At 40.5% G+C, this 26,722-nt stretch overlaps 1 protein-coding gene across 8 annotated transcripts in view; it reads right to left on the bottom strand.

The window, feature by feature from the left end:
- Nucleotides 1–26,722, bottom strand: part of NIN (ninein) — a 113,754-nt gene that overhangs the window by 3,957 nt on the left and 83,075 nt on the right. For 4 of the 8 annotated variants that reach the window (XM_023222696.2, XM_023222699.2, XM_023222692.2 and 1 more), the window contains 9 exons: nt 24,942–25,055; nt 21,134–21,256; nt 20,310–20,423; nt 18,140–18,286; nt 15,547–15,726; nt 14,392–14,538; nt 11,776–11,877; nt 5,785–5,985; nt 2,224–2,337 (listed from right to left, as the gene is read on the bottom strand). In XM_023222696.2, the coding sequence (XP_023078464.2) occupies nt 2,224–2,337; nt 5,785–5,985; nt 11,776–11,877; nt 14,392–14,538; nt 15,547–15,726; nt 18,140–18,286; nt 20,310–20,423; nt 21,134–21,256; nt 24,942–25,055 (1,242 nt within the window). Of the gene's footprint in view, nt 1–70; nt 2,338–3,470; nt 3,983–5,784; nt 5,986–11,775; nt 11,878–14,391; nt 14,539–15,546; nt 15,727–18,139; nt 18,287–20,309; nt 20,424–21,133; nt 21,257–24,941; nt 25,056–26,722 lie in introns of those variants that run through there. The other 4 variants (XM_023222698.2, XM_023222695.2, XM_023222694.2 and 1 more) reach the window with 4 other exon arrangements.

Genomic DNA, 26,722 nt, shown 5'->3' with positions numbered 1-26,722 from the left:
GTAACTCTTCTTAAACCTTTGGTTTAAGGTCTGACATAAGGACTGTTGTTTTGTAAAGGCAAATCACTTCTTCTAATTATATTGTTGTATTTTACAATATAGCTTCAACATCAGACTTGGCATCAGGGATACCATTGGAGCAAATCCACCTTTTCCAAGCTATTTCTTTGCATAAGATGTTGATGTAGGTTACTAATAGAACAGATTGATATTAGAGGGCACCAAAACAAAAGGTTTTTTCTACCTAAATAGGCATTATTTCTTTATTTATTCTTTAAAAACATAAAATACTTTTAAAACTTAAATTCCTGAGGTGTCAGGTGTGGACTGTTTAACTCTGCTTGTAACAGATTGCTTGAATTGCCCATTCGTAACTACAACTCACTGATTATCTAAAAATACAGCTCATGTATTTATTATAACAGAGATAAGATTTGGGCAGTTACTTTTCCTGAAATGTCTTTGTTTTGTTTTGCATGGGGCTTTGTCTAGTCTAATCTTTATAGTTAGAATATATGGTCTAGGTTGGGGTGGGAAAACTTGTTAGCAACCTTGGGATACTTTCATTGTTGTTCCGGTTAATATTTTCCATACCCCCTTCCCATGTTACCTTTTAAGTGTTCATTTTACACCCAATTTTAAGTAAGGCATCTAAAAGTATAAAGGTTTATGAGAATAAAGAGTAAGTAAGGAGTAACTTAACCTATTAGGGCAGGGATAAGGATGACAGCACTCTCAAGCTCAGAACCTAGATGTTTGGCAGGCATCACGTAACATTTCAGAAACTATTCTCTGTTGAACTTCCCAAATACAACTTTTTTTTTCCTTCCTCCCTCCCTTCCTTTCCTTAAAAAAAAGTTGATATTTCTTCATCACCAATAGAATAAAAATCAGGCTCCTTGGCTCAGCACGGGAGGCCTACTGTCCTGTTCCCCCTTCCTCTCTAGTCTCTCCTGCTGCCTCTCCCAGGACAGTGTGAACTGGCAATGCTGAAGTGTTTATACGTGTCCACACCCCACATGTGGTCATAACTCCATGACGTTCCCACAGTCTAGGATGCCCTTCCCCACACTTTAACTGGGTGAAATCTTAACCCTCAAGACGCAGATTAAGAGGTCTTTAGGAAGCTTTCTTTAAACTCTCGGGTTGGATCAAATATCTCTTCTCTTGTGTTCACCTCTACTGAAAACAGGACGGATCCCACTCACTTCTGAACCTACCATTTGGCCAAATGTTTGGCACCTTGTAAGTGCATTCTATATGGGCAGCGACTGTTGTATCCCTGTGCCCACGGCAGGACCTGGCCCACAGTAACTATGTGCTGAATGCTTGGATACGTAAAGAACTGAATGGATAAATGCTTACTAAACGGGACTTTTTCTTCCGTGTGTATTAAGATACAGGGCAACAGAAAGTTCCTGTCTACAGCTGAATTCAGACCCTCTCTTGGGGTTATTCTTAGGTTTTAAGTATCTAAAGAACTACGTTGGGCAATTTCTGCCCCCCACCCAACATGTTCATCTCAGTTTCCAGAGAGGCTATAACACTCTTCCAGAGGGTAGTACTTTTCTGCTTGTCTCTTCAGTGGAGGCGCAACTAATTTCTAAACACCAAAGCCACATCTGCCACCAGCAGGTGAAAAGGAGCAGGCTGTTTAGTGGTCCTGGAATCTGGGGTCTAGACTGTAATTCAAACTACATCTTTTTGGAGTCGCTGTAGCAATAAGATACTTTTTGAGGTTTTCGTAAGCTGTTGGGAACAGGAAAGCTAAAGTTCCATTTATTATCCCCCCCCCCTTTTTTTTTTTTTTTTACCAATATCATTTTTCAATTTAAACAGGAGTATTTCCTGTCTTGGGCAGAGAAAAATCTATTGGTTCACATGGACCTAAAGCATGTGAATGGATATGCTTTGGGTCCATGTGAATCAATATATATTTTTTGATCTTTAAAATCTTAGGTCCATGTGAATCATGTTAGCAAAGATTTACACTTTTATATTGTGGACAAACATGCCTTAAACAGAGCTTTGGAAAAAATACACAGTTCATATTTTTGGGGCGGTATGAGGGACAGGAAATCCTAAGTTCTTGTAGACATTTATAATAGAATTTGCCTTTATTAGACAACGTAAGTTAATGAGTTAATGGCAATAAAGGGATGTAAAACTGGCGTTAAAGCTGGAATGTGAGGTGGGTGAACAGAGATGACCAGGGAGGCTCACTTGTTCTTTGAGCTGATTCACTTTCTCTTGAAGAAGCCTTTTCACTAGTTTCAGTTTCTGTTCAACTTCTATCATTCGTTCTTCCATGACAGTTACCAGTTGTTCCTGGTTTCCCTGAAGGGAAGAAAAGTATATTATTCGAAAATCATGTCACACTGAAAAGAAAACACTGGTTTATTTTCCCCACAAGATGCCTAAAGAAAGGACAGCAAATGTTTTGCCTTTGTAACAGGAAGGATGGATTTCTCATGAAATGAGAATTTTGAGCCCTGCATGGATTGCACAGGTCAGAAAAGTAACCCTATCAGAGAAAGAATCAGATTTAAAAAACAAAAGAATCTTACCTGTGTTACCATCATCCCCCTGATATAAAGCAAAATTCTTAAAACCCAGAATTTAATACCTGTGTGTACTTCTAGTAAAATGGAAATCCAAAGTAACTTAAAAGACAGTTATCAACTTCCCATCTGTGATTTGGGACTTTGCAATGTTGTGGGCCTGTCAACACCAAAACAAGCACGGAATAGATTCAGGGTTTCCCAACATTTCCAACAGCTTGCAATATGCATGTCTGTTTTTCCTTTGACGTGGCTGATAACTGTGAGGGTGGTTTTCTTTCTTCATAATAATCAGCCTCTTCCTGCCAATTTTTCTAGTCATCTGTTTCCCACTTGTAAACGTGAAGCACACACCTGGATTGGAGGATGAGTTTACTACCAGAGCAGATTGAAAATTAAAAATCTCCTCCACAACAGTGATGGGTTAAGGAGTAAGTGGGTTTTGGAGAGGAGAGAGACCTAGAATGCAACCCTCATCCCTCTGCAGTCCACCCAAATGTCCCCATAAGGAATTTCAGATTTCATAAAGGTGTTAATAGCTGATGGTAGTTAAGAAAGACTTTAAAAGACATGCAGAATGACCAAACATGAGTCAAAGGCCACCATCTGTTTAGATACTAAGTAATAACACTTAATCATAAAAGAAACCCTAAATCATTGTAGTAACTATCCTGAGGATAAAAACTGTAATAGGCAAAGGTCTAATGCAGGAAGTAAGTTACAAAAAATTGGGCCTGGAGGACATCTAGCTTTTAAAAAGGCCTATATTTAAAAAAAAATAGCTTTTTAAAGTTCAAACATATAAATATAAAATGTCTGATGTCTATGTGCCCGACAACAAAGCAAAACAAAAAAACAGATAATTCAAAGAGTTGGCAAAAGAGAAAACAGGAAAAACAAAGGCAGTCATATACTTAAAATTTATTTTATTGTTTCATCAAAAATTTCCTGTCAAAAAGATTTATACATCTTATACAAAACAGTATAAATACCCCTGATTTTCTTCAAATTCCATATATAAAAGTAGTACCTTTGTTAAAAATAGTTGCAACATATGGAATGAGAAAATATATAGACTACATCCTTTCAAGAATCTTAAATTCACACTCTTTAAAGGGTATAAATAAAATGATTCGTAACAAGTTGATGTTTGTGAATTTGATTCACAAGATCTGTCATTTCTACATAAATAAATAAGGACATAATACTGCAAAGGTTTAACAGTAAAAATAATAAAATAATTCAAAAGAGCACTTAATTCCAACACAGCTTATGTCTCTGTGTGTGGTGTGTGTGCATGGGTGGGTGTGTGCATCTGTCTGCCATGGTAAGAAATGCCAGCGATAGCAGCCCAGTTTTCACAGGTGCCCAATCCTTCTGCAGGAATCTGCATGCACTGCTTGCTGCTCCGGTAGCAAGGCCTAGAGAAAGAAGGCAAGTGGTACACTTCACCCTCATGTCAGGATGAGTTTTTAGGGGGAGTCTAAATTCACACATTTATAATGCAAACAATTGTTAAAAGCATACACATTAACACTGCATAGGCAAGCAAAGCAACACAGAATGCAGAAGAGATCACATCACTCCACACACAGAAACGTGCAGATTTAACAATATTCTGTATTCTTAAAATCAGTGTCAGCTTAGCAGCGGGAAGTTAGCCTGCAGTAGCATTCTGGTGAGAGTAATAAGCAGTCCACCCTGTCATCTGGTTGGAGGATTTTTTTTTCTTTCAAAGATCTTAGTGTTTGTCTAATCCTGAAGGAATTGGAGGAAAAGGATATTTTTTTTAACATTGGTGGGTGGGTTGGAAACAGCAGGCTTTGAAAATAGTGTGTACGAGAGCAATGAGTAGAATCCTGGTGGATCATTTGGTCAGAAGGTCCACTAAAAACCGAGATCAAAGTTTTGTAGTTCAATTATATACTGGAGAGTTAAAGCATCTAACACTCGACCATCACAATTTAAGAACTTTAATACTGGGAAGTTGAAGAAGTATGTATAAAGCTTCCAAAAACAGATTTTAAAGCTCATAAGACAAAGACCTTCTGAAGTTCATTAGAAATACAGCATAGGTATGGATGTAGAGGGAAAAGTTTATTAGAACTGACAAGTGGTAGGAGTACTTAGTAATTAAGCATGGATGGATACTAGCAGAAGAAACAGAACTGTTCCTATGTAGAGTTCCAGGGCTAATGTGACTTTGCAAAGTCATGCTGAGGGGATTCAAATAAGAGATGGGAAATTCCTTATCAAGCAAGGGATCTGAGAGGCAAGGTATCTGAACACACAAGCACATGCAAACCAGAAAGCATTAACGTTGAATTCCACAAAGAAGGACTTTCTGTTTTATTCCTAATTCTGAATTAACTAAATGGGCAAGCCCCAAGAGTTAAGAAACTTCTGAGAAAGGGATGATGAATGAGGCACTAAAGAGAAATAACTATGAATACTTGAAAATCTAAGTAATATAAGATTGGATGTGGTGGTGAGCTGGGATCATGCTAACAAACCATGAGAAGACTTTTACTTTCTTAAATAGTTGTATGAACTATGTCAACTAGAAACATGTCACTGACTACATACTCTGTTGTGAAAAGTCCTCATTTGTGATTTTCATGGGATGCAGCAGGCTGCAGGGCTCTGGCACAGGGAAGCTCAGTATACTTTGTTAGTGGCGCATATCCTAGCCACATTTAAATTTTGTAATATTTTTGGCATGGGATGGGAACATTAGGCCAATTGTACACTATGTTTAAGTGATCCTGATACTTCATTGTCGATTACAAATGGGCAAAGGAGACCCAGAACACTAAATGATTTAGCTTAGAAGCTGAGAGCTCAAAAGTAGCACTGCACAGCCCAAAAAACAGCACTGCAGTTCTGTGGATTTGTCATACAGGAAAAATATAACTCTGAAAGAAGATTTAGGGTTGTGATTTTGTTTTGTTTTTTAAATTTAAGAGATGGAGTCTTGCTATGATGCCCAGGCTGGAGGACAGTGGCTATTCATAGGCATGATCGTAGCTCAATGCAGCCTTAAACCTCTGGCCTCAAGCGATCCTCCCATCTCAGCCTCCCAAGTAGCTGGGACTACAGGTGTGTGCCATCAGATTTAGGTTCTTTCTCTCAACCTTTGAACTGGTATAACTTTCAAATAAACAGGTAAAATTAACAGGTGATTAACAGGTGATCTACTACTAGAGAAGAGAGAGCTTCACACCTGTGGTGTGTTGGTTTCGGAGGTCCTGTTTTCAAGTTCCTCCTGCAGGTGCTGGTTTATCCTTTCTGCCTGCAGCAGCTGGTGTTGAAGCTGCAGAAACTGCTCCCTGGGTACCATCAGACAGGCTTGCTGCTGGAGCAGCTGCAAATCCCAAGCATGAGGGGACGGGCTAGGCGTCACAGTGAACCTCAGGTGCTGCATCTGAAGGACAAGGGCAAAGTCCTGGTCAGTTGAGTCCCTTCAGTCCCCGAGCTGCCCTTCATGGTGTCAGGCAGTGAGAAATGAAGACTATGAATTCATTAATAACCCCAGATCCACTGAAACTTGGAAACAGGACAGCATATGGGCCTGAGGAAATGAGAAAAGCTATTTCACTTAGCAGAGAATATGCTTAATAAGTAGCCTTTCTTAAAAGTTTTAGGCTTAAAAAAAAAAAGCCCTTCCCAACTCTGGAGTGATATTAAGGGCATGATGTACATAATGCATCTGAATTCTACTTCATTTTTTCTTACACTGGAAAAATTGCCTCCCCTCTTTTAAAAACTGGGGTTAGAGAAAGTGGTTATGCTTTAGGGTTTTACCACTTACCATTCATAAAGATTCTTAAATGACTACATTTTTTTCCAACCCCAAGTTAGCAATTTTTTTGAAGAACCTCATCTTGCATCTAAAATTATTTTAACCTACCTTTAGTTTATCAGTATGTAGTTATACCCTTAGATTAAACAGCACAAGACAGACAATTCTGGGGCATAAAGCAATAATATCCTAGAACATCTGGGAACTGGAGAACATGGAATGGAAGAATTCAAGACAATGAGGAAATGTGTACCAACATGCCAGTCAAAGTGGGGGAGAGGAAAGGGAGGAGGATGCACGGCATTTTGGCTAGTGAGGCAGGCCACCTCACATTTATAAATATGCAGAGCATGCAACAAACATGACCAAGTACTAAATTCAAGAAGCGGCACCTCCAGGCTTGTGTGAGAAACGTGGAAAAGAACCTGTAAGACTCGGCTATGACTAAATGTTACCATGAAATGTCAGAGCCACTATCCATTTCCTTATATCTAAATTTCTAGGTGGGGACAGGTGCATTGCCCACTTTAAGATACTTCTAGTTGTAGATTCAGAAAACCACTTTATTTTTATGATTAAAATTATGGAGAATTATCCCATAATTTTATATCAGTGGGATAATTTTCTTCATACATAATAATGCTTTAAATACTGAGGAAAAGTTTGATGTAAACAGACATACCATTAAAACAAAATGAATACTGGCTCTTAGCTTAAGTACTTATTAACTGTTATAATCAATAGAAATGATAACATGAGCAAGGGGTTTAATGAGATGGCTCCATGCTATGAAAGTTCATTGTAAGAGAATGTTCTACCTTCACACACTATCTCAGGCAGAGAACTGCACCCTTCTCTGCTACTTCCAACCACTGAGTTCTAGGTACAGGTTAGCCACAGACAAAACAAAAAGAGAAAATTACAGGAGTTATAAAAAGAGAAAAGTATGAGTTATAAAAAGAGAAAGAACAGTACTAATTAGGTCTATTATATACATGAATAAGAGCATATGAAAGACCAACATTTACATTTTTCTGTATATAAATTTTACAGACATTAAAATGTCCTACAATTCTAATTCTGCAAATGCAGAATTCTAATTCACTTACTGTATCCTATTTGTGCCCCTCCCAATATAATGATGTAGAAGATTCCAGGTCCAGGCCAGGTGCAGTGGTTCACACCTGTAATCCTAACACTTTGGGAGGCCGAGGTGGGTGGATCACTTGAGGTCAGGAGTTCAAGACCAGCCTGGCCAACATGGTGAAACCCCGTCTCTACTAAAAGTACAAAAATTAGCCAGGCGTGGTGGCACGTTGCCTTTGGTCCCTGCTACTCAGGAGGCTGAGACAGGAGAATTGCTTGAACCTGGGAGGCAGAGATTGCAGTGAGCCAAGATCACACCAATGTACTTCAGCCTAGGTGACAGTGAGACTCCGTCTCAAAAAAAAAAAAAAAAAAAAAAATATGCCGGGTGTGGTGGCTTACACCTGTAATCCCAGCTCTTGGCGGGGCCAAGATGGGCAGATCATGAGTTCAGGAGATGGAGACCATCCTGGCAACTTGGCAAAACCCTGTCTCTACTAAAAATACAACTGGGAATGGTGGTGGGCGCCCGTAATCCCAGCTACTTGGGAGGCTGAGGCAGGAAAATTGCTTGAATCTGGGAAGCGTAGGTTGCAATGAGCTGAAATCGTGCCACTGCATTCCCACCTGGTGACAGAGCCAGATTCTGTTTAAAAATAAATAAATAAAGATTATTCCAGGTCCAGTATGGAACGGATCTGACATTAAATCTCTTGCCACTTGGAGATGCAGAAAGAAGTATAAACTATAAACCATTTTTGTGAAGTGTCTGAAATGTTGGCTATCAGAGAGGTACACAGCAGACTCGAGAACTGCTGATATAGTCTGTAACCCTTCTGCTGAATGTTCAAAACGAATTTATTGAACCGCTCACATTGAAAAAGTCCTGAAGTAGGAGTCAAATTCTAGCCCTAATTTCCCCTTTTCCTAGTCTAGTGATCTGTGATGTTTAATTACAGTGGGGGGATGTGTTATATTAGAACCGTGACTGTTAAACTAGTAAATAGAGATGAGGAGAGGCTACTTCCCCCAAGGCAGTGCACATGTCAGATCAGAACCTGGAAGACAGCTTTGCTCAAATCCCGATTCCAGAGATTGTGATGTAAAAACCTGTCCCTGCCCAGCCCACCAGCATTGCTCCAATCAGGTAAGAATCCCTGCCAGAGTGAGAAGGAGTGTACCTACCCCTCAGGTGAGCTGGGACACACTGTACATCCCCCAAATTAACCTGCTCTATAGATATCACACTGTCAATAAAAATCCAGTTTGTAGGGCTGGAGAGGGGGAATGGTTAATGCTTAATAGCTACAGCGTCTGTTTGGTGTGATGAACAGGTTTTGGAAGTAGTGGTGATGGTTGTAGGATGTTGTGAATTTAACGAATGCCACTGAATTGTACATTTTTAAATGGTTAAAATGGCAAATTCTATGTTAGTCATATGTTTATCACAGGTTAAAAATTAATATACTAAAAACTATTGAATTGTACACCTGAAATATGTGAACTATATAGTATGTGAATTATACCTAAATAACACTGTTTTTGTTTGTTTGTTTTGAGATGGAGTCTTGCTCTGTCACCCAGGCTGGAATGCAGTGGTGCGATCTCGGCTCACTGCAACCTCCACCTCCTGGGTTCAAGCAGTTCCCTGCCTCAGCCTCCTGAGTAGCTGGGACTACAGGTGCACGCCACTGCGCCTGGCCAATAACACTGTTTTTAAAAACTCCAATCTGGAGTAATATAGGAGGGATCAGGAGACTCCCAACACTTTGGGAGGCTGAGGTGAGAGGATTGCTTGAGCCCAAGAATTCAAGGCTGCAGTGAGCTGTGATCACACCACTGTACTCTAGCCTGGGTGACAGAATCTCAAAAAAAATCCCATTTGTATAAATCTATAGCGTTTTGTTTTTTGTTTTTGAGATGGAGTCTTGCTCTGTCGCCCAGGCTGGAGTGCGGTGGCGTGATCTTGGCTCACTGCAACCTCCGCCTCCCAGGTTCAAGCGATTCTCCTGCCTCAGCCTCCTGAGTAGCTGGGATTACGGGCGCGCGCCCCCACACCCAGCTAATTTTTGTATTTTTAGTAGAGATGGGGTTTCACCATGTTAGCCAGGTTGGTCTCGAACTCCTGACCTTGGGATCCGCCTGCCTCCGCTTCCTAAAGTGCTGGGATTACAGGCATGAACCACCGCACCCAGCTAATAATTCGGTTCCATTTCCTAATGAAAGCTTCATTTGAATAAACAGGTATGAGATGTTCTTTTCAGTGTTCAAATAGAAAAATTCATGCTTTCTCCTTAGCTATTTGGCTCCAGTGTCAAGAACACTTAATTTTCCTCCTCTGTTAGCAAATATTTACTACTAGGTCAGAAAAAAACATGGGGAAATTGCTTATGATGGCTAATACTGTCAACGGGTGCCTGGTAAGACGGGAACAGGCGGGAGAAGAACTGGCCTCTTGGCAGAGCCTCTGGAAAGGCTCTCCGGTGACTAAGTACACACTGCTACTTTTCAATTTGATACTAGACAATATGGGCTTAGTTTTAGACATCTTATTCCTCAGAGTATATAATTATATTTCATGAGAAAAGCATGTCTACATCTAAGTACAGCCCACAGCTCAGTTTTGAATGCATTCATTTTATTGCTGTTAAAAAAAGAAAAAATGGTTTAGATTTCACTAAAGTTTCATAAATTTCCCCTTTAGCTGACAGATCAGAGAACACAAAATCGACAAACTTCACTGGTGATTTAAATGTTACTGCTATATGTATGCCCATATTTCACATTAAAAATCAGTGCTTGATGCTTGGTTTTTAAAAGCTACCTTTGCACGTGGCCAGCTTCATAAAAGAAAAAAATAGCTCCATTTCTTCTTTTTCCTCTTTTTTTTTTTTTTTTATGAGATGGGGTCCGGCTTTGTTGCCCAGGCTGGAGTGCAGTGGTGTGATCTCGGCTCACTGCAACCTCTGCCTCCTGGGTTCAAGCAGTTCTCCTGCCTCAGCCTCCTGAGTAGCTAGGATCACAGGCGCCCACCACCATGCCCAGCTAATTTTTTTGTATTTTTAGTGGAGATGGGGTTTCACCATGTTGGCCAGGCTGGTCTCGAACTCCTGACCTCAGGTGATCCACCTGCCTCGGCCTCCCAAAGTGCTGGGATTATATGCGTGAGCCTCTGTGCCTGGCCCCATTTCTTCTTATAATTCTGGATTTAAAAATATGTGTATACATAGTACTTCTTAAGAGCACAAAAAGAATTTCTACATGTTCTTCTCTGCCTTACAAAAGTCTTATAGTTCACTAAATGTTAGATTGACTAATTTCATCTACCCAACGTATATCAATGAAATCCTTAAGAAGGATTTATACATAAATTTGTTTTCTGAATACTTAGTTTAATTATAGGATATAACAATCTAGAAGACTGGAACCCAAAGTCCAAGCTGACAAGTTAGTTTTACAAATCCAGTTTTTTCTTTTTCTTTCTTTTTGAGACAGGGTCTCTGTCGCTCAGGCTGGAGTGCAGTGGCATGATCTCGGCTCACTGCTACCTCCAACTCCTGTGCTCAAGCAATCCTCCTGCCTCAGCCTCTCAAGTAGCTGGGACTACAGGTATATACCACCATACCTGGCTAATTTTTGTGTGTGTGTGTGTGTGTGTGTGTGTGTGTGTGTGTTTTGTAGAGACAGGGTTTCACCATGTTGCCTAGGCTGGTCTTGAACTTCTGGACTTAAGCCATTTGACTGCCTCAGCCTCCCAAAGTGCTGAGATTACAGGTGTGAGCTACCATGCCTGGCCACAAATACATTTTCATAGTTATTAGATGTACCTCTCACAAAGGAGTGCTGAGTTCTAAATGTAGTAATGAAGAATAGCAGCACTTGAAATGAAAACTTCAAATGTTAATGCTCTCAAATTTCCCGCATGGATTTCCCAACTGAAGAGGGTGCTAGAGATCAATCATGTCTATAAAATGCTGCAATATAGGAGGGATCAGGGGAACTGGCATAAACACGGTGATGGCAAGAGTGCTCAGGGCCCCTTGGCTAATCAGAAAGTCCCTGCAACCTGGATTTGCAGAGGTACGGGTCTTTGCATTTTAGGTCATCATTATTACTTCCTCTGAAAAGCAGTATGGCTTCCTATGACAGTATAATTAAGCAAAGCTGTCTATAAAACTTGGTAAGACAGACCAAAGAATTCAACTTGGCAGTGTACTTAGATTTTCACAACGGGAATTCAATGCCATGTCTAGTCGCTCCCAACAAATGGCTCATTCATGGATTAAAATATTCTTCATAGCTAAGGCCATCTGCTGAGAAACTTACCTCCATGAGCTGCTCATCCAGTTTTACTTGTTTCTTTTTCAGGCCTTCATTTTCCAAATGAATTGTTTCCAATTCTTGTTCAAGAGAATTCATCTGACTGACCTGTTTAAAAAAAACAAAATATTCCCTTTAAACAAAAACAAAAAGACTTGAGTTGCTCTAGTTTATTTTGACAAATCTGTGGTTGTCAGAAATCTCAACTCTTGGAAGAAAGCCAAGTTAATTCAGTGACAGAAAACAAATAATACAATTCAGTGTATTGCTTACATTTAAGTGATCTAGTTTTAATCACCTGTCCTCATAGAGAATAGATTCCTTAAGGCAGCTGGCTTTTAAACTTGGATGCCACCCACTGTAAGAAATACATTTTATCTTACAACACAGTACATACACCCACACATATGTACAGTACATAGGTACATATCACTGAAATATCCTTACCATGGACCATGTACTCTGATATTTTGTGTATTTTATTAATAAAAAATGCTGGTTTCCATTAAATTGATTTCATAATCCTCTACTATGGATCTGCAGTAGGAAAAATACTGTCTTAAGGCAAAGTTAAAGGCTTAAAATTGAGAGTACATAAAACCTGATTTATATAACTTTACAATTTTCAAGATTTCATGAGTGCTTTTTAATTTTTTTTGAGATGGAGTTCACTCTGTTACCCAGGCTGGAGTGCAGTGGCACAATCTCAGCTCACTGCAACCTCCGCTTCCCGGGTTCAAGCGATTCTCCTGCCTCAGCCTCCCGAGTAGCTGGGCCTGCAGGTGTGCACTACTGTGCGCAGCTAATTTTTTGTATTTTTTTTTTTTAGAGATGGGGTTTCACCATGTTGGTGAGGCTGGTCTCAAACTCCTGACCTCATGATCCGCCCACCTTGGCCTCCCAAAGTGCTGGGATAACAGGCATGAGCCACTGCATCCAGCCTCACTTTTATAACTCTTACTACAGGAAGAACCTAGTGAGCTACGGGTCACTGAGTCAGAATATTGCTCAGTAAAAAAACATACAACACTATCTTAGAAAGTTGATTTTGCTTCTATCAAAAAGAACTGAAGAGAACAGCAAGAATTGTGAAGCAGAAGTGTAGTCTTCCGGGTCCGTTTTAAAATTCAATATAAATGAAAAGCCTAGCACAGACTTTTTTCCCCCTAATGAGCAGCTAAATGAAACCCATTTTCTTTCTGCAAAGTTTACTTGAATGTACCTGAAATTAAATGACATTTCGGCTTTAGAGCACAACCAGGCCTTCTTACTGCAAATGGTCATAACTTTCACAAAAAACAAAAATTTTATGAATATTTTATAGTGAAATATTTTTCTCAGATTTCTAAACAAACCATTTTTTTTTTTTTATAAAGAGGTAATAGTGAAAACTGAGTTTCAGTTTAGAAAAAGAAAACAGCTCTGAGAAGTCTGGTCTGAACTCTAACTTCATGGGACAAATTACAGAAAGCAAACTGAGTGGCACTACAGAGCTGTGACCATGGGGTAGCCAGCCTCCCAGATGCCCTAAAGAGCCCCACCTCCGGGTATTCACACCCTTATACAGTCCCCTCCCACACTATACTAGGGTTAGTCCGTGTGACAAATACAATGCAGCAGAAATGTTGGTATGTCACTTGCAGGCTTAGATCATACAAGGGACCACAGCTTCTGTCTTGGTCTTTTGGTCTCAGTGTCTGTTTCATCACTTCTTCTGGGGGAAGCCAGATGTTATACCCTAAGAAAAGGCCCAGGTAGTGAAGAGCTGAGCTCTCAGGCAAGCAGCCAGCAAGGAACAGCAGCCTCTTGCTAACAGTTGCATGCATGAGCTTGGAAAGTAGATCCTCTAGCCCCCGTGAAGCCTTCAGGCAACTGCAGGCCTGGCCAACATCTAGACTGCATCCTCATGACAGCCTTGAGTTGGACCACCCAGCTAAGCTGCTTCTGAATTCCTAACTTGTAGATAAAGACAACAAATGTTGTTTTAATTTGTTACATGACAACAAAACATACAGCCCATATTAAGATGTTTCTAATATTCGGGTGATAAATATTTTGCCAACTTATAAAGCTTCTAATACTAATAAAGATGATTAACTGCCTTCTTTAAGAAAGGTTAAATTGTTTTTCTTTTTTTTTTTGAGACAGAGTCTCACTCTGTCACCCAGGCTGGAGTGCACTGGTGCAATCTTGGCTCACTACAACCTCTGCTTTCCCGGTTCCAGCAATTCTCCTGCCTCAGCCTCCCGAGTAGCTAAGACTACAGGCACGTGCAACCACGCCTGGCTAATTTTTGTATTTTTTAGTAGAGATGGGGTTTTACCATGTTGATCAGGCTGGTCTCAAACTTCTGACCTCGTGATCTGCCCACATCGGCCTCCCAAAGTGCTGGGATTACAGGTGTGAGCCACCGCACCCAGCCAAATTGTTGTTTTTTTCCAACCATTATTCAATCAAAAAGAACCACGATGCTATTTTGACAAGAGAACATCAGCACAAAGAGATATATGCCAAAATATGCCATTGTAATCATTTCCTTAGAAGTACACCTGAGAAGAAACACACTTAGGAACATATTATAGCGAGAACACAGACGCACGCCGTATATTCTCAAAAACTCACCTTCCTGTTAGTAGGAGATCGTTCTTTCTGAAACTGATCACACTCTCTCTTTAAGCTCAATTTTTCTTGCTCTGTGGGTTTCATGGTACCTGATGGGTTTAGATGTTTTTGGTGCTTGGGAAGAAGATTGGATTCCAGTTGATGGACCTAAAAGAACAAATGTAAGAGGAAGAAATGCTAATACCATCACCCAGCCAGCAAAAACAACAAACATAGGGCAAGTTTTAATTCAGTACTTGGGTCCTGTTATAACTTTCTTTTTCAGTCAAGCCTGTAAATACTCGAAGCTAGCTTTTCTGGATTTCAAAAGACCCTTTCTAGGTAAGTCTGCTTAGGTCTACAAACCCAACACTGGAGGAACAAGACAGGGAAGAGGAGACTTCTGGGTCTACTAACTCTCCAGGAGTCACCAGTGTATGTGATGTGGCTGCCAGGAAAGCAGGCACAGCAGTCCCAGGCCCTTTTTTTCTGACATGAACACTACTTTTAGGAGAGAATGGGCTGACAGTCCCATCTGCTCTTATTGGACTGTTCACATCTAAAACAGTTCTATGAGGACATGAACCATGTCTGTCCTGCTCACCACTGCAGCATCAGTGATAGCAGCTTCTGGCATGGAATAGACGTTCTAAATAAATATCTGCGACTCTTCAGAGTTCCTCCTCAAAAGAGGTGTTAAGCATAGGTTAAATATCACTGGGAGACTATGCACCAGAGGTAAGGAATTCCAGCACCAGGTTGGTGGTTGGAAAAGACCTTTAAAGATGATTCTAGCCTTGTTAAAGGAGGCACCTTTTTCTCTCGTGAGGAGTTATTTAGATCTGCAAGATCTGAGTCTGGTTTTACCATTTTTGTACACTAGTCTTGGTGGCTGGCCAATGTGAAGAATACACGGTTCACATAATTTCCATGAGTCTACATTTTGGATATGAAGATTAAAGTCAAATATATTTTAATATAAAACTGCTGTAATATTTTATAAACATCAGGATAAAATTATATGTGAGTAAATGATAAATTATACATTCTTAAGTCTGCTATAGCAAGATACTCAAATCCATACCTTAGAACCATTCCAATCATATCCAACATTCATTTTCATATCAAACTAGTCATTTTCAAACATATGCCATGATGTGCAGCTTCTCAAGTTACCTTCTCCCGGGAGTGCGTAAGTTCTGCTTTGGTGTTCTGTACCACGGTCTGGAGCCTCTCATTCTCTTGCCAAAGCAGCTGCTGTTCCTCATTCATCAGATGATCCAACTTGTCCCAGGACAGCCTTTTCTGCTGGTTATGGAGCCCTGATGGAGGAGTAGCTATTTCTGGGGCCCAGCTCTTAAGAGAATTGCAGAGTGTAAGCCTTAAAAACAAGCTATTGGGTAATTTCTCTTTTGAGACAGGTGTCATATTTACCCAATGACAATGACACCTAGTAAGTACCTTTCAATTGTCCCCTCAGTCTTCTAATGAAAGTATGTGTATGTACATATAAATAAGAATAAAACAATATTCTTGAAGTTTGATTTTAAAAAAAAGGTTTGGAGAGTCTCTGTTTAAAATGGTCTTTGATAAAACAGCCATGTCATTTCCAATAGTGAATATGACTGAAGGGCAAGGTCCAGTTCCATAAAGGACTCAAGTGCATTGAGATTGGTGGCTCAAAAGTTGCTTCATTCTGGCCGAGCGTGGTGGCTCACGCCTGTAATCCCAGCACTTTGGGAGGCTGAGGCAGGCAGATCACGAGGTCAGGAGATCAAGACCATCCTGGCTAACAGCATGAAACCCCATCTCTACTAAAAATACAAAAACATTAGCTGGGCATGGTGGCGGGCGCCTATTGTCCCAGCTACTCGGGAGGCTGAGGCAGGAGAATGGCGTGAACCTGGGAGGCGGAGGTTGCAGTGAGCTGAGATCCGGCCACTGCACTCCACTGTGGGCGACAGAGTGAGACTCTGTCTCAAAAAAAAAATAAAAAATAAAAAAAGTTGCTTCATTCTTATAAGTTATCTTTGAGCCCAGAAGATATTCATTTGATTCACAGAGGACATAAAGAGAAAGCTGAAATGCACTGCTAACTCGAAAGCTTTCACAAGCTAAACTCTACTTTCATTTTCACATATGCAATCATATCCTTTTTTAGAATTCAAAGCACATATTGTCCATGTAATTAACATCTGAATTCAGAAATGTGCTTTCAGCTAGCAAAGTGATTTTTTGGATCTTGAAAATGATTTAAAAAATAAAAAAGATAACACAAATAGATAAGCCTCTTGCCTTTTAAACCAAACATGAAAAAAAAAAAAAAAAAGGTACAATCTCATTTTGAGAAAGTCAACCCAGAAGTAATTTCAAAAATGGAAACTTTTTTGAGACAGAGTCTCACTCTGTCACCCAGGCTGGAGTGCAGTGGCACAATCTCAGCTCACTGCAACCTCCACCTCCCGGGCTCAAGCAATTCTTATGCCTCAGCCTTCCCAGCAGCTGGGATTAGAGGGGGCGTGTACTACCACACCTGGCTAATTTTTTTTCTTTGAGACAAAGTCTAGCTCTGTCGCTTAGGCTTGCGTGCAGTGGCACGATCTTGGCTCACTGCAACCTCTGCCTCCCGGGTTCAAGCGATTCTCCTGCCTTAGCCTCCCAAGTAGCTGGGATTACAGGCACCTGCCACCATGCCCACCTAACTTTTGTATTTTTAGTAGAGATGGGGTTTCACCATGTTGGGCAGGCTGGTCTTGAACTCCTGACCTTGTGATCCATCCGTCTAGGCCTCCCAAAGTGCTGGGATTACAAGCATGAGCCACCACACCTGGCCATTTTTGTATTTGTAGCAGAGACAGGATTTTGCCATGTTGGTCAGGCTGGTCTTGAACTCCTGGCCTCAAGTAGTCTGCCTGCCTCGGCCTCCCAAAGTGCTGGAATTACAGGCATGAGCCACCACGCCCAGCCCAAAACAACCATCTTATTTTTTTACAAAAATTTCACCAAGAGAATTAGTATCTACTTTTATTGTAGGACAAAATCTTGACATCTATCCCAAAACTGACATCTATAACATTGTTCTTAATTTATTTGCACACAGATTAGGCAGCATTGTGACTTACTAAAATGAGACACTTTCTACCACATCACCATAATGTGTCAGCCAGCTAACGCTTTAATCAGTTCTTCCTGGACTTTCTCGTGCCACAGCAACCGATCTGTAGCAATGAATTATCTCCTGAAAGTCAATACAATTGTTTTATGCCTTTTTAGCAGAAGTTGTACTTTTTTGCAAGTCTGTGTATGTTCCCAGATTAATTTCTTTCAATGTTTTTCTTCACTTGATTTTTTTAAGGTCCACAAATACTTTTATCTACCATTTAACAAAATGTTTTAGTTTTGTCATTACAGAACTCAATTCAGTCATGGTCTTCTGACTTGCTCAATACAAAAAAAGACCTGTTTTATATCATTATGGTTTCATCTATATGAAGTTTAGAAAAAAGCATCCCTAAACTACAGTGGCAGAAGGTACAAAAGTGGTTCCCTTGGGGTTACCAACTAGAGGGAACAAGAGAGAGCCTGTTGGGTGCTGGAAATTTTCTCCCTTTTTATCTAAGTGATGGTTATACAAACACATACATACAGATACATAAAATATGCATATTTATATATACATGCATATACATATAATAACCAAGTTGTAGACTTAAGATGTGTGTGCTTTACTGTAAATAACTTATACCTAAATAAAAAAAGAACAAATCACCTTGCCACCAGCATTCTGAAGTTGCTTATGCAAAGACATCAATTCTTGTTTTAAAGCCTCCTTTTCCTGCTGAGTCACTCGCAGGTCAGATTTCATCCGGGACATTTGCAGGTTTACATTCTGCAGGGTTTCTTCTAAATTCTGAACCTGTATCATGAGAATGATCTTTTACCGCTACACAAACTTGTGGTCTCACCTCTAGCATGTTCAGGAATGAATAAGGACAAAAGAACTTTCAGGTCCCTTTGTTTCTCTTTACTAAATCCAGCTTTCTTGTCAGTAGCTCAGGGGAAACCCAGGATAGTATGTATATTTACAGGATGTTAAATTATATTTAGGACAATGATGAACTATGTCTGGAGCAAGGTATTGCTGATAGTCATCGGGTAGATTACTAAATGGTATCTTACAGAACCAGTGGGTACCAACTGGTATCACAAAAGATGGTTTCACTGGATTTTGTAGAAATTATGTTTTAGCCTGAGATGTTGGACTGTAAAGGGCCCTCTTAGTTGAAAATAAAAATGTGGCCGGGCGCGGTGGCTCAAGCCTGTAATCCCAGCACTTTGGGAGGCCGAGATGGGCGGATCATGAGGTCAGGAGATTGAGACCATCCTGGCTAACACGGTAAAACCCTGTCTCTACTAAAAAATACAAAAAAAACTAGCCAGGCAAGGTGGTGGGCACCTGTAGTCCTAGCTACTTGGGAGGCTGAGGCAGGAGAATGGCGAAAACCCGGGAGGCAGAGCTTGCAGTGAGCTGAGATCTGGCCACTGCACTCTAGCCTGGGTGACAGAGCGAGACTCCATCTCAAAAAAAAAAAAGAAAAAAGAAAAAAGAAAATAAAAATGTAAACTTGTAGACTCCTATTCTAGGCTAGGCATAGTGGCTCACACCTGGAGTGCCAGCACTTTGGGAGGCCAAGGCAGGAGGATCACTTGTGCCCAGGAGTTTGAAACTAGTTTAGGCAAGATGGCAAGATCCCCCATCTCTACAAAAAATAAAAAGCCGAGTGTGGTGGCATGCGCCTGTAGTCCCAGCTACCTGGAAGGCTGAGGTGGGAGAATCCTTTGAGCCCAGGAGTTTGAGGTGGCAGTGAGCGGTGATCCAACCTGGGATACAAAGGGAGACCTCATCTCTTTTTTTTTTTTTTTTTTGGAGACAGAGTCTTGCTCTGTTGCCCAGGCTGGATGGAGTGGAGTGGCATGATCTCGGCTCACTGCAACCTCCACCTCCCAGGAGCCATTCTCCTGCCTCAGCCTCCCAAGTAGCTGGGACTACAGGCGCCCACCACCATGCCTGGCTAATTCTTTGTATTTTTAGTAGAGATGGGGTTTCACTGTGTTAGCCAGGATGGTCTCGATCTCCTGACCTCATGATCCGCCCCCCTCAGCCTCCCAAAGTGGTGGGATGACAGGCATGAGCCACTGTGCCCGGCTGAGACATCACCTCTTAAAGAAGAATCCTATTTTACACTAATATCACATATAAATTCCAATTTAAAAAATTTAAATTCACAAAAGGAATGTTGATACAGATTTTTAAAATAGGGTATATACACTGCCTTAGAAGTCCTATTTATAAATTAGGAACAAGCAGTCACTTTTATGCACTATTCTGAAGCCTTCATAATTAATAAACTTTGAGGGAAATATTTAAATTACTGTGCCACAATATATTTGAAATATTATTTAAATCATTTTGTCACACTACATTTACTTTTTTTTTTGAGATGGAGTCTTGCTCTGTCATCCAGGCTGAAGTGTACTAGCGTGATCTCAGCTCACTGCAGCCTCCACCTCCTAGGTTCAAACAATTCTCCTGCCTCAGCCTTCAGAGTAGCTGGGACTACAGGCATATGACACCACAGCTGGCTTTTTTTTTTAAATTTTTAGTAGAGATGAGGTTGCACCATGTTGGTCAGGCTAGTCTCAAACTCCTGACCTCAAGTGATCTCCCCACCTCGGCCTCCCAAAGTGCTGGGATAACAGGCGTGAGCCACCACGCCCAGCCTTGCCACACTATAAACACACATCAAACATTGGTCAAATTGAATCATTTGGAACCCTCTTACGCTACTTCTACCTGGAACATTCTTTTTCCTGGGATTTTTGTTGGAAGATCTAGGAGAATACCAACTGTGAAGATGAAACAAGAATTGTCCACATACCTTTTCCTGAGAAGCCACCAGCTGTGACTTTAAGCTCGCACTCTCATGTTCCCAGGATTTCTGTTCCTGCTTCATCGTCTCAATTCTGTGCTCTAAAAGACTTGATTTTGCCAACTGTTTCAGTAAGGGAAAAAGAGGTAAGAGGGCATTTTTGCAAACATAGCTAGCCTTAATTTATATGCTTGCACTTACATTGTCAAGAATAAGTACCACCTTTTTATGTGGGGGAGCAGGACAAGGTCAAAGGAAATGGTCTTTCTGGCTCCAAATCAAGACAAACCAAAGACTGTTTTATACACCTAATTTTGAGGAGTTGCTTCTTTTTGGAAATTTCCTATTTTTCTTTTCTACTGCTTCATGTTTTGAGGGTGGAAGATGGTAAGCTGGAAGGCCGTTAAAAATCTCAAGAGCACACCACAGGAAGAAAACACAGAATATCTATTAAGGTAAGTAGGGGAAAAAGGTGGTGTTTTTGGATTTGCTAAAGAAGATAAAATAGAAAAAAAGTGTCTATAAAATTGACCTCAGATTATTAAACACATAGTTATATTATAACAAAATAGTATAAAGTAGCACTGTGATATGATAATGAGACAAATTTTATATTATCGAGTTTAATAATATAATTAGTAAACAACTAATTTAGACTCCATCAGTCTTGGCGGCAGGAAGTCTAGGGTCACAGAATGCCAAAGAAATGTTGCTCCAGGACACTCTGGAACAACAGACTACCACAGAAGGCCCCTGTGCCACTGTTCACAGAGAAAGGTTCATTATGGTGTGTATTGTATACGATGATGGCAAAGTCTTATTATTTTTATTACCTTATCAACACAGCTATTTAATTCCTCACTCAGAGCTTCCTTTTCTTTCAGCAGTTTTTCATTGTAGCTTAGAACACTAGAGACTTTTTGCTGGAAGTCAGAGAGATCGGGACATCTGTGCAGCTGTAAGAGATAAACAAATGAGCCATCCCATCATATCTCATGGCTGTAAGTACAAAGGGGTATTTCTAAATAAGGCATTTTCACAGCTGCTGCTATTTGCCTATCTGTAGATATTTCAGAGGACATAAACTCTAGCAGAGACTATAATAAACTTCAAGGATTCCCTTCTGGCTTCTCTCTGCTCCCCAGTTGACTGTTGAAATGTCTGCTTAGGTAGATTCAACCAGACAGACATTGTTAAATAATGATCCTAGCTCTCCATTTTACCTTCAGGGTAAAATAACATGCGGCCATTCTGTCATCAATTTAACACATGTGGCATATTACATTTTCCTCATGCTTTTAACTAGAAAAATGTTTTTCAAAAAATCAGTCAAGACTATAGAATTGGGCTGTGGGGGTGGCTCACACCTGTAATCCCAGCACTTCGGGAAGCCAAGGTGGGGAGGATCACTTGACGTCAAGAGTTTGAGGTCAGCCTGGTGAACATGGTGAAACCCCGTCTTTATTTAAAATACAAAAATTAGCCAGACATTGTGGTGCATGCCTGTAATCCCAGCCACTTGGGAGGCTGAGGCAGGAGAATCGCTTGAACCTGGAAGGTGGAGGCTGCAGTGAGCCGAGATGATTGCATTCCAGGCTGCGCGACAGAGACTCTGTTTCCAAAACAAAAGCACCCTAGAATTGGCATGGATCACATACAAGGTATGTGGCAAAACCCAAAGGCAAGTTTAAAGATACAACGGTGTTTTCAGCTTGTTCCCTGTACTCTTCCTTTCAGAAGATGCCTACGCTGACTGGCCAGTAAAATGTTTAAAATGTTGTTGGTGTGAACACACTGGCTTTTCCTCTCTACTTCATGAAATCAAGACAAACCAAATACTGTTTTTATTCCTTTTCAACATCAGTGCTGGTACTAATCTCATTTTGGGCTGGATAATTCTTCGTCAGGAGTTGGGGGTCAGGGGACATTCTGGACATTGTAGGCTGTTTCACAGCGTCTCTGGCTTTATTCACAAGATGCCAGTAACCCCCCAGCTTCCAGTTGTGAAAATAAAAAATGTGCCCAGACACTGATAAATGTTCTGGGGTGGGAGAGCAATCCTCATCCCCTCACCTTGTTGAGAACCCACGCTTTAAAGAGGCTGTTTCTTAAACTTAACCCTTTCCCACAGTTCATAGGTTTTTAACTTTCCTCTATTTCACTTGGCTCTTCAATTCTTTATTATTATGATTTTACGACCATCTTTCTACTTCCTGAACCTGAAATTCTTTCACATTTAGCTGTAGCAATAGACCTTCGGGGATGAATCTTGTCTTCAACTGGCGACAAATCCAGCATACCTCACAAATCTGAACAAGTCAGAAGGATATAGGAAAATGTATTTTGAAATGCCTGGGCACTGGTTTAATAAAGGACTTTCTACTTTATCCACTGCCTTGCCTCCCCACCCTCCAGACACCCATAAAGCTTGATACCACTTTGGATGTCTGTAGACTGGCATGTGACTTCTGCTAATGCTATTTATGTTTCCTTTCAGTGCAACAAATAACACACATAGATGTGCTTTGTGAACTATGAATCACAGTAGCATACACAGTGACACATGCCTTCTAGGTCCACGTTGTATAACAGCAATGATAGGCTGATACTACCCTATTCTTGGGATCCAAAATGATCCAGGTGCCTGATAAAACAGCTTTCTACCAAAAGCAGACCAGGCTATTTCTTCATCTCACTATTTATACCGATGCCTCTGTTTAAAAATAAATAAATAAATAAATAAATGAAAAGGTGCTGAATGACGTCCTCATCATGTTATTTTTCTCCTAGCTCTGCTCCTTTCCTTCTGTTCTCCAGCTTAGCAAAGCCACAAAGCACACATTTCCCATACTATGAATTTGAAACCAATCATTATCATCTAAAGGCTGAACAACAGATAGGCTTTCAAAAAATCAAGGAAAAAAGGATGTTCAAGTTAATTAGGATAAAGTTGGTAATAGCAGCCTTGGAATACTTCACCCCACATAAAGGCCCTATGAGTTTTAACTTCTATTATGTTTATATGGACAGGCAACTTCTCTAGTCACAGCAGAACATGCATTTTGCATAGCAGTAGTTGACTTGAAAAGGTTCTTACAAAGCATTTATTGAGTACCAGTACTGTACTAGGCATTATGGAAGACCCTGAGGGTTTTATAATGCTATTAAGAAAGCCAGACTCATAGGAGTCAATCAGATCAACATAAACATAATACCAGATGGTATAGACTCAATGTTTCCACATTCAGGAAAGGACAACTTTGTGCTTACAGGCTGAAGAGACAGATGTAAAAAAGAAAATTTTATATGAGTGCCATCACAATCTGATGCTGAAGTAAACAAATGGAACAAATTTTCCTACTATAAATCAGTATTGTTCCAATTGAAAGACTCCTGTAAATACTGAAAATTAAAACAGGACAATGTTTAGGACACAGTTTTTTTTTCCAACAATGCATTTCTCCATGAGAGGACATAATTTTTAAGTTGAGATCTCTTTCATATTTTCATATTTAAAAATAAGCCTTTTTTCTTTTTGAGACAGAGTGTTCTGTCGCCCAGGCTGAAGTGCAGGGGCACAGTAGCGCAATCTCAGCTCACTGGAGGCTTGACTTCCCGACTTCAGGTGATCTCCCATCTCAGCCTCCTGAGTAGCTGGGACTACAGGTGCACACCACTACGCCCAGTTAATTTTTTGTAGAGATATGGTTTTGTTCTGTTGCCCAGGCTGGTCTCAAATTCCTGGCCTCAAGTGATCTGCCCACCTCGGCCTCCCAAAGTATTGGGATGACAGGCATGAGCCACTGCGCCTGGTCTAAAGTTAAGCCTTTGAAACTTTGAAATAGGCTTCTGAAGGCCAAATTCATAAGTGAGACTGCATGCCATCATGCTCTAGAACTGATGCCTCAGTTGCTACAGAAAAAGGCAGAAGGACCAGCTTCATCAGTGTCTCACAAATCAGTGTGAACAGAATTAGAAAAGTTATAAGCAAGATAGTCCCTCTCCTTTTAGACAAATTATATGTTACTTTATCTATAACCTGACTGGGTGAAAGAACAACAATTTCTTAAACTGAAGTGGTTAGGATTCATTCATGATAATAGAATTTTAGAGTGGGCCGGATGCAGTGGCTCACACCTGTAATCCCAGCACTTTAGGGGCTGACATGGGCAGACTGCTTGAGCCCAGGAGTTCGAGACCAGTCTGGCCAACATGGCAAAACCCCACCTCTACTAAAAACACAGAAATTATCTGGGCGTGGTGGTGGGCACCTGTAATCCCAGCTGCTCGGGAGGCTGAGGCACAAGAATTGCTTGAGCCTGGGAGCCAGAGGTTGCAGTGAGTTGAGATTGCACCACTGCACTCCAGCCTAGGCAACAGAGGGAAGAAGGAAACTGTCTTTTAAAAAAAGGGGGGGGATTTTAGAGTGTACAACATATATAAGTTAGACACATGGATAATTAGCAATAGCCTTTACAAATCTGATTTTGCATTTTAGGTCCTCAACTTCGCCAAGCAGCAAGTCCTCAGCTACCAAGCTAGTTGATGGGACTCGGTACAAAAGACAACTGGTGGCTAGAAATACCAGCCCACCAGGTACATATTGTTCTGTGAACCCCCCTAAGCTGCATACAGCCTTACCTGTTTCATTTTCTCCAGTTCATCTTTGAGAAGGAGGTTTTCCTGTTCCACAATATGGGTCTGTATTTTAATTTCAGAGAGTTCTGCCTCTAGAGAAGACACTAAAGTGGAGGACTAAGAGAAAAATAAAAAAGTCAAATAGCAGACATACATATTTAGACTGGGGAAACTTACTAGGTTCATTAAAGGCCATAGGAAGGAAACAATATGAACTCAATGACACTGTTTTATGACCATTTTTAATCCTTATATGTAAAAGACTTTCCACTTAAATGGCATGGAAAATTCAACACCACTTCACGCTAAAAACTCTCAATAAACTAGGTACTGACGGAACGTATCTCCAAATAATAGGAGCTATTTATGACAAACCCACAGCCAATATCATACTGAATGGGTAAAAACTGGAAGCATTCCCTTTGAAAACTGGCACAAGACAAGGATGCCCTCTCTCACCACTCCTATTCAACATAGTGTTGGAAGTTCTGGCCAGGAATTTCTTTCTCAGGCAAGAGAAAGAAATGAAGCGTATTCAAATAGGAAGAGAGGAAGTCAAATTGTCTGTTTGCAGATGACATGATTGTATATTTAGAAAACCCCATTGTCTCAGCCCAAATTTCCTTAAGCTCATAAGCAACTTCAGCAAAGTCTCAGGATATAAAATCAATGTGCAAAAATCACAAGCATTCCTATATGCCAATAATGGTCAAATCATGAGTGAACTTCCATTCACAATTGCTACCAAGAGAATGAAATACCTAGGAATCCAACTTATAAGGGACATGAAAGTCCTCTTCAAGGAGAACTACAAACCACTGCTCAAGGAAATAAGAGAGGACACAAACAAATGGAAAAACATTCCATGCTCATGCATAGGAAGAAACAATATCGTGAAAATGGTCATACTGCCCAAAGTAATTTATAGATTCAATGCTGTTCCCATCAAGCTACCATTGACTTTCTTCACAGAATTAGAAAAAACTACTTTAAATTTCATATGGAACCAAAAAGCCCATATAGCCACAACAATCCTAAGCAAAAAGAACAAAGCTGGGGGCATCACGATACCTGACTTCAAACTCTACTACAAGGCTACAGTAACCAAAACAGCATGGTACTGGTACCAAAACAGATATATAGACCAATGGAACAGAACAGAGACCTCAGAAATAACGCCACACATCTACCACCATCTGATCTTTGACAAACCTGACAGCAATGGGGAAAGGATTCCCTATTTAATAAATGGTGTTGGGAAAACTGGCTAGCCATATGCAGAAAACTGAAACTGGAACGCTTCTTTATAGCTTATACAAAAATCAACTCAGGATGGATTAAAGACTTAAACAAAAGACCTAAAACCCTAACAACCCTAGAAGAAAACCGAGGCAATACCATTCAGGACATAGGTATGGACAAAGACTTCATGATTTCTAAGGTAAGTTTTGCATGTTTCCACACTGTAAAATTACTGTCTTTTTCTTGGAGGAGATATTTTGAGACTATACAAATCCTGTTTATCCTCAAACTTCTGCTTATTAATTCTAGCATCTATCAATGCATGTTTGTCTACAACTATTATTACTGGGGTGTTTGCCTAATGATGGTTTTCTATTTTCTTCATTTATTGGAATTAGAGCTGTCTTCCCTCCCCGCTTAATTTTTTTATATCGATATGGACTCATATTTATTTATTCAGTTTTTTTGGTGGGGAGACAAGGTCTCACTCTGCTGCCCAGGCTGAAGTGCAGTGGTGCAGTCTTGGTTCACTGCAGCCTCAA

The sequence above is a fragment of the Piliocolobus tephrosceles genome, chromosome 6, assembly GCF_002776525.5.
Source record: "Piliocolobus tephrosceles isolate RC106 chromosome 6, ASM277652v3, whole genome shotgun sequence".
In the NCBI taxonomy this organism is placed as follows: domain Eukaryota; kingdom Metazoa; phylum Chordata; class Mammalia; order Primates; family Cercopithecidae; genus Piliocolobus; species Piliocolobus tephrosceles.
This window is presented reverse-complemented; position numbering and strand designations above follow the sequence as displayed.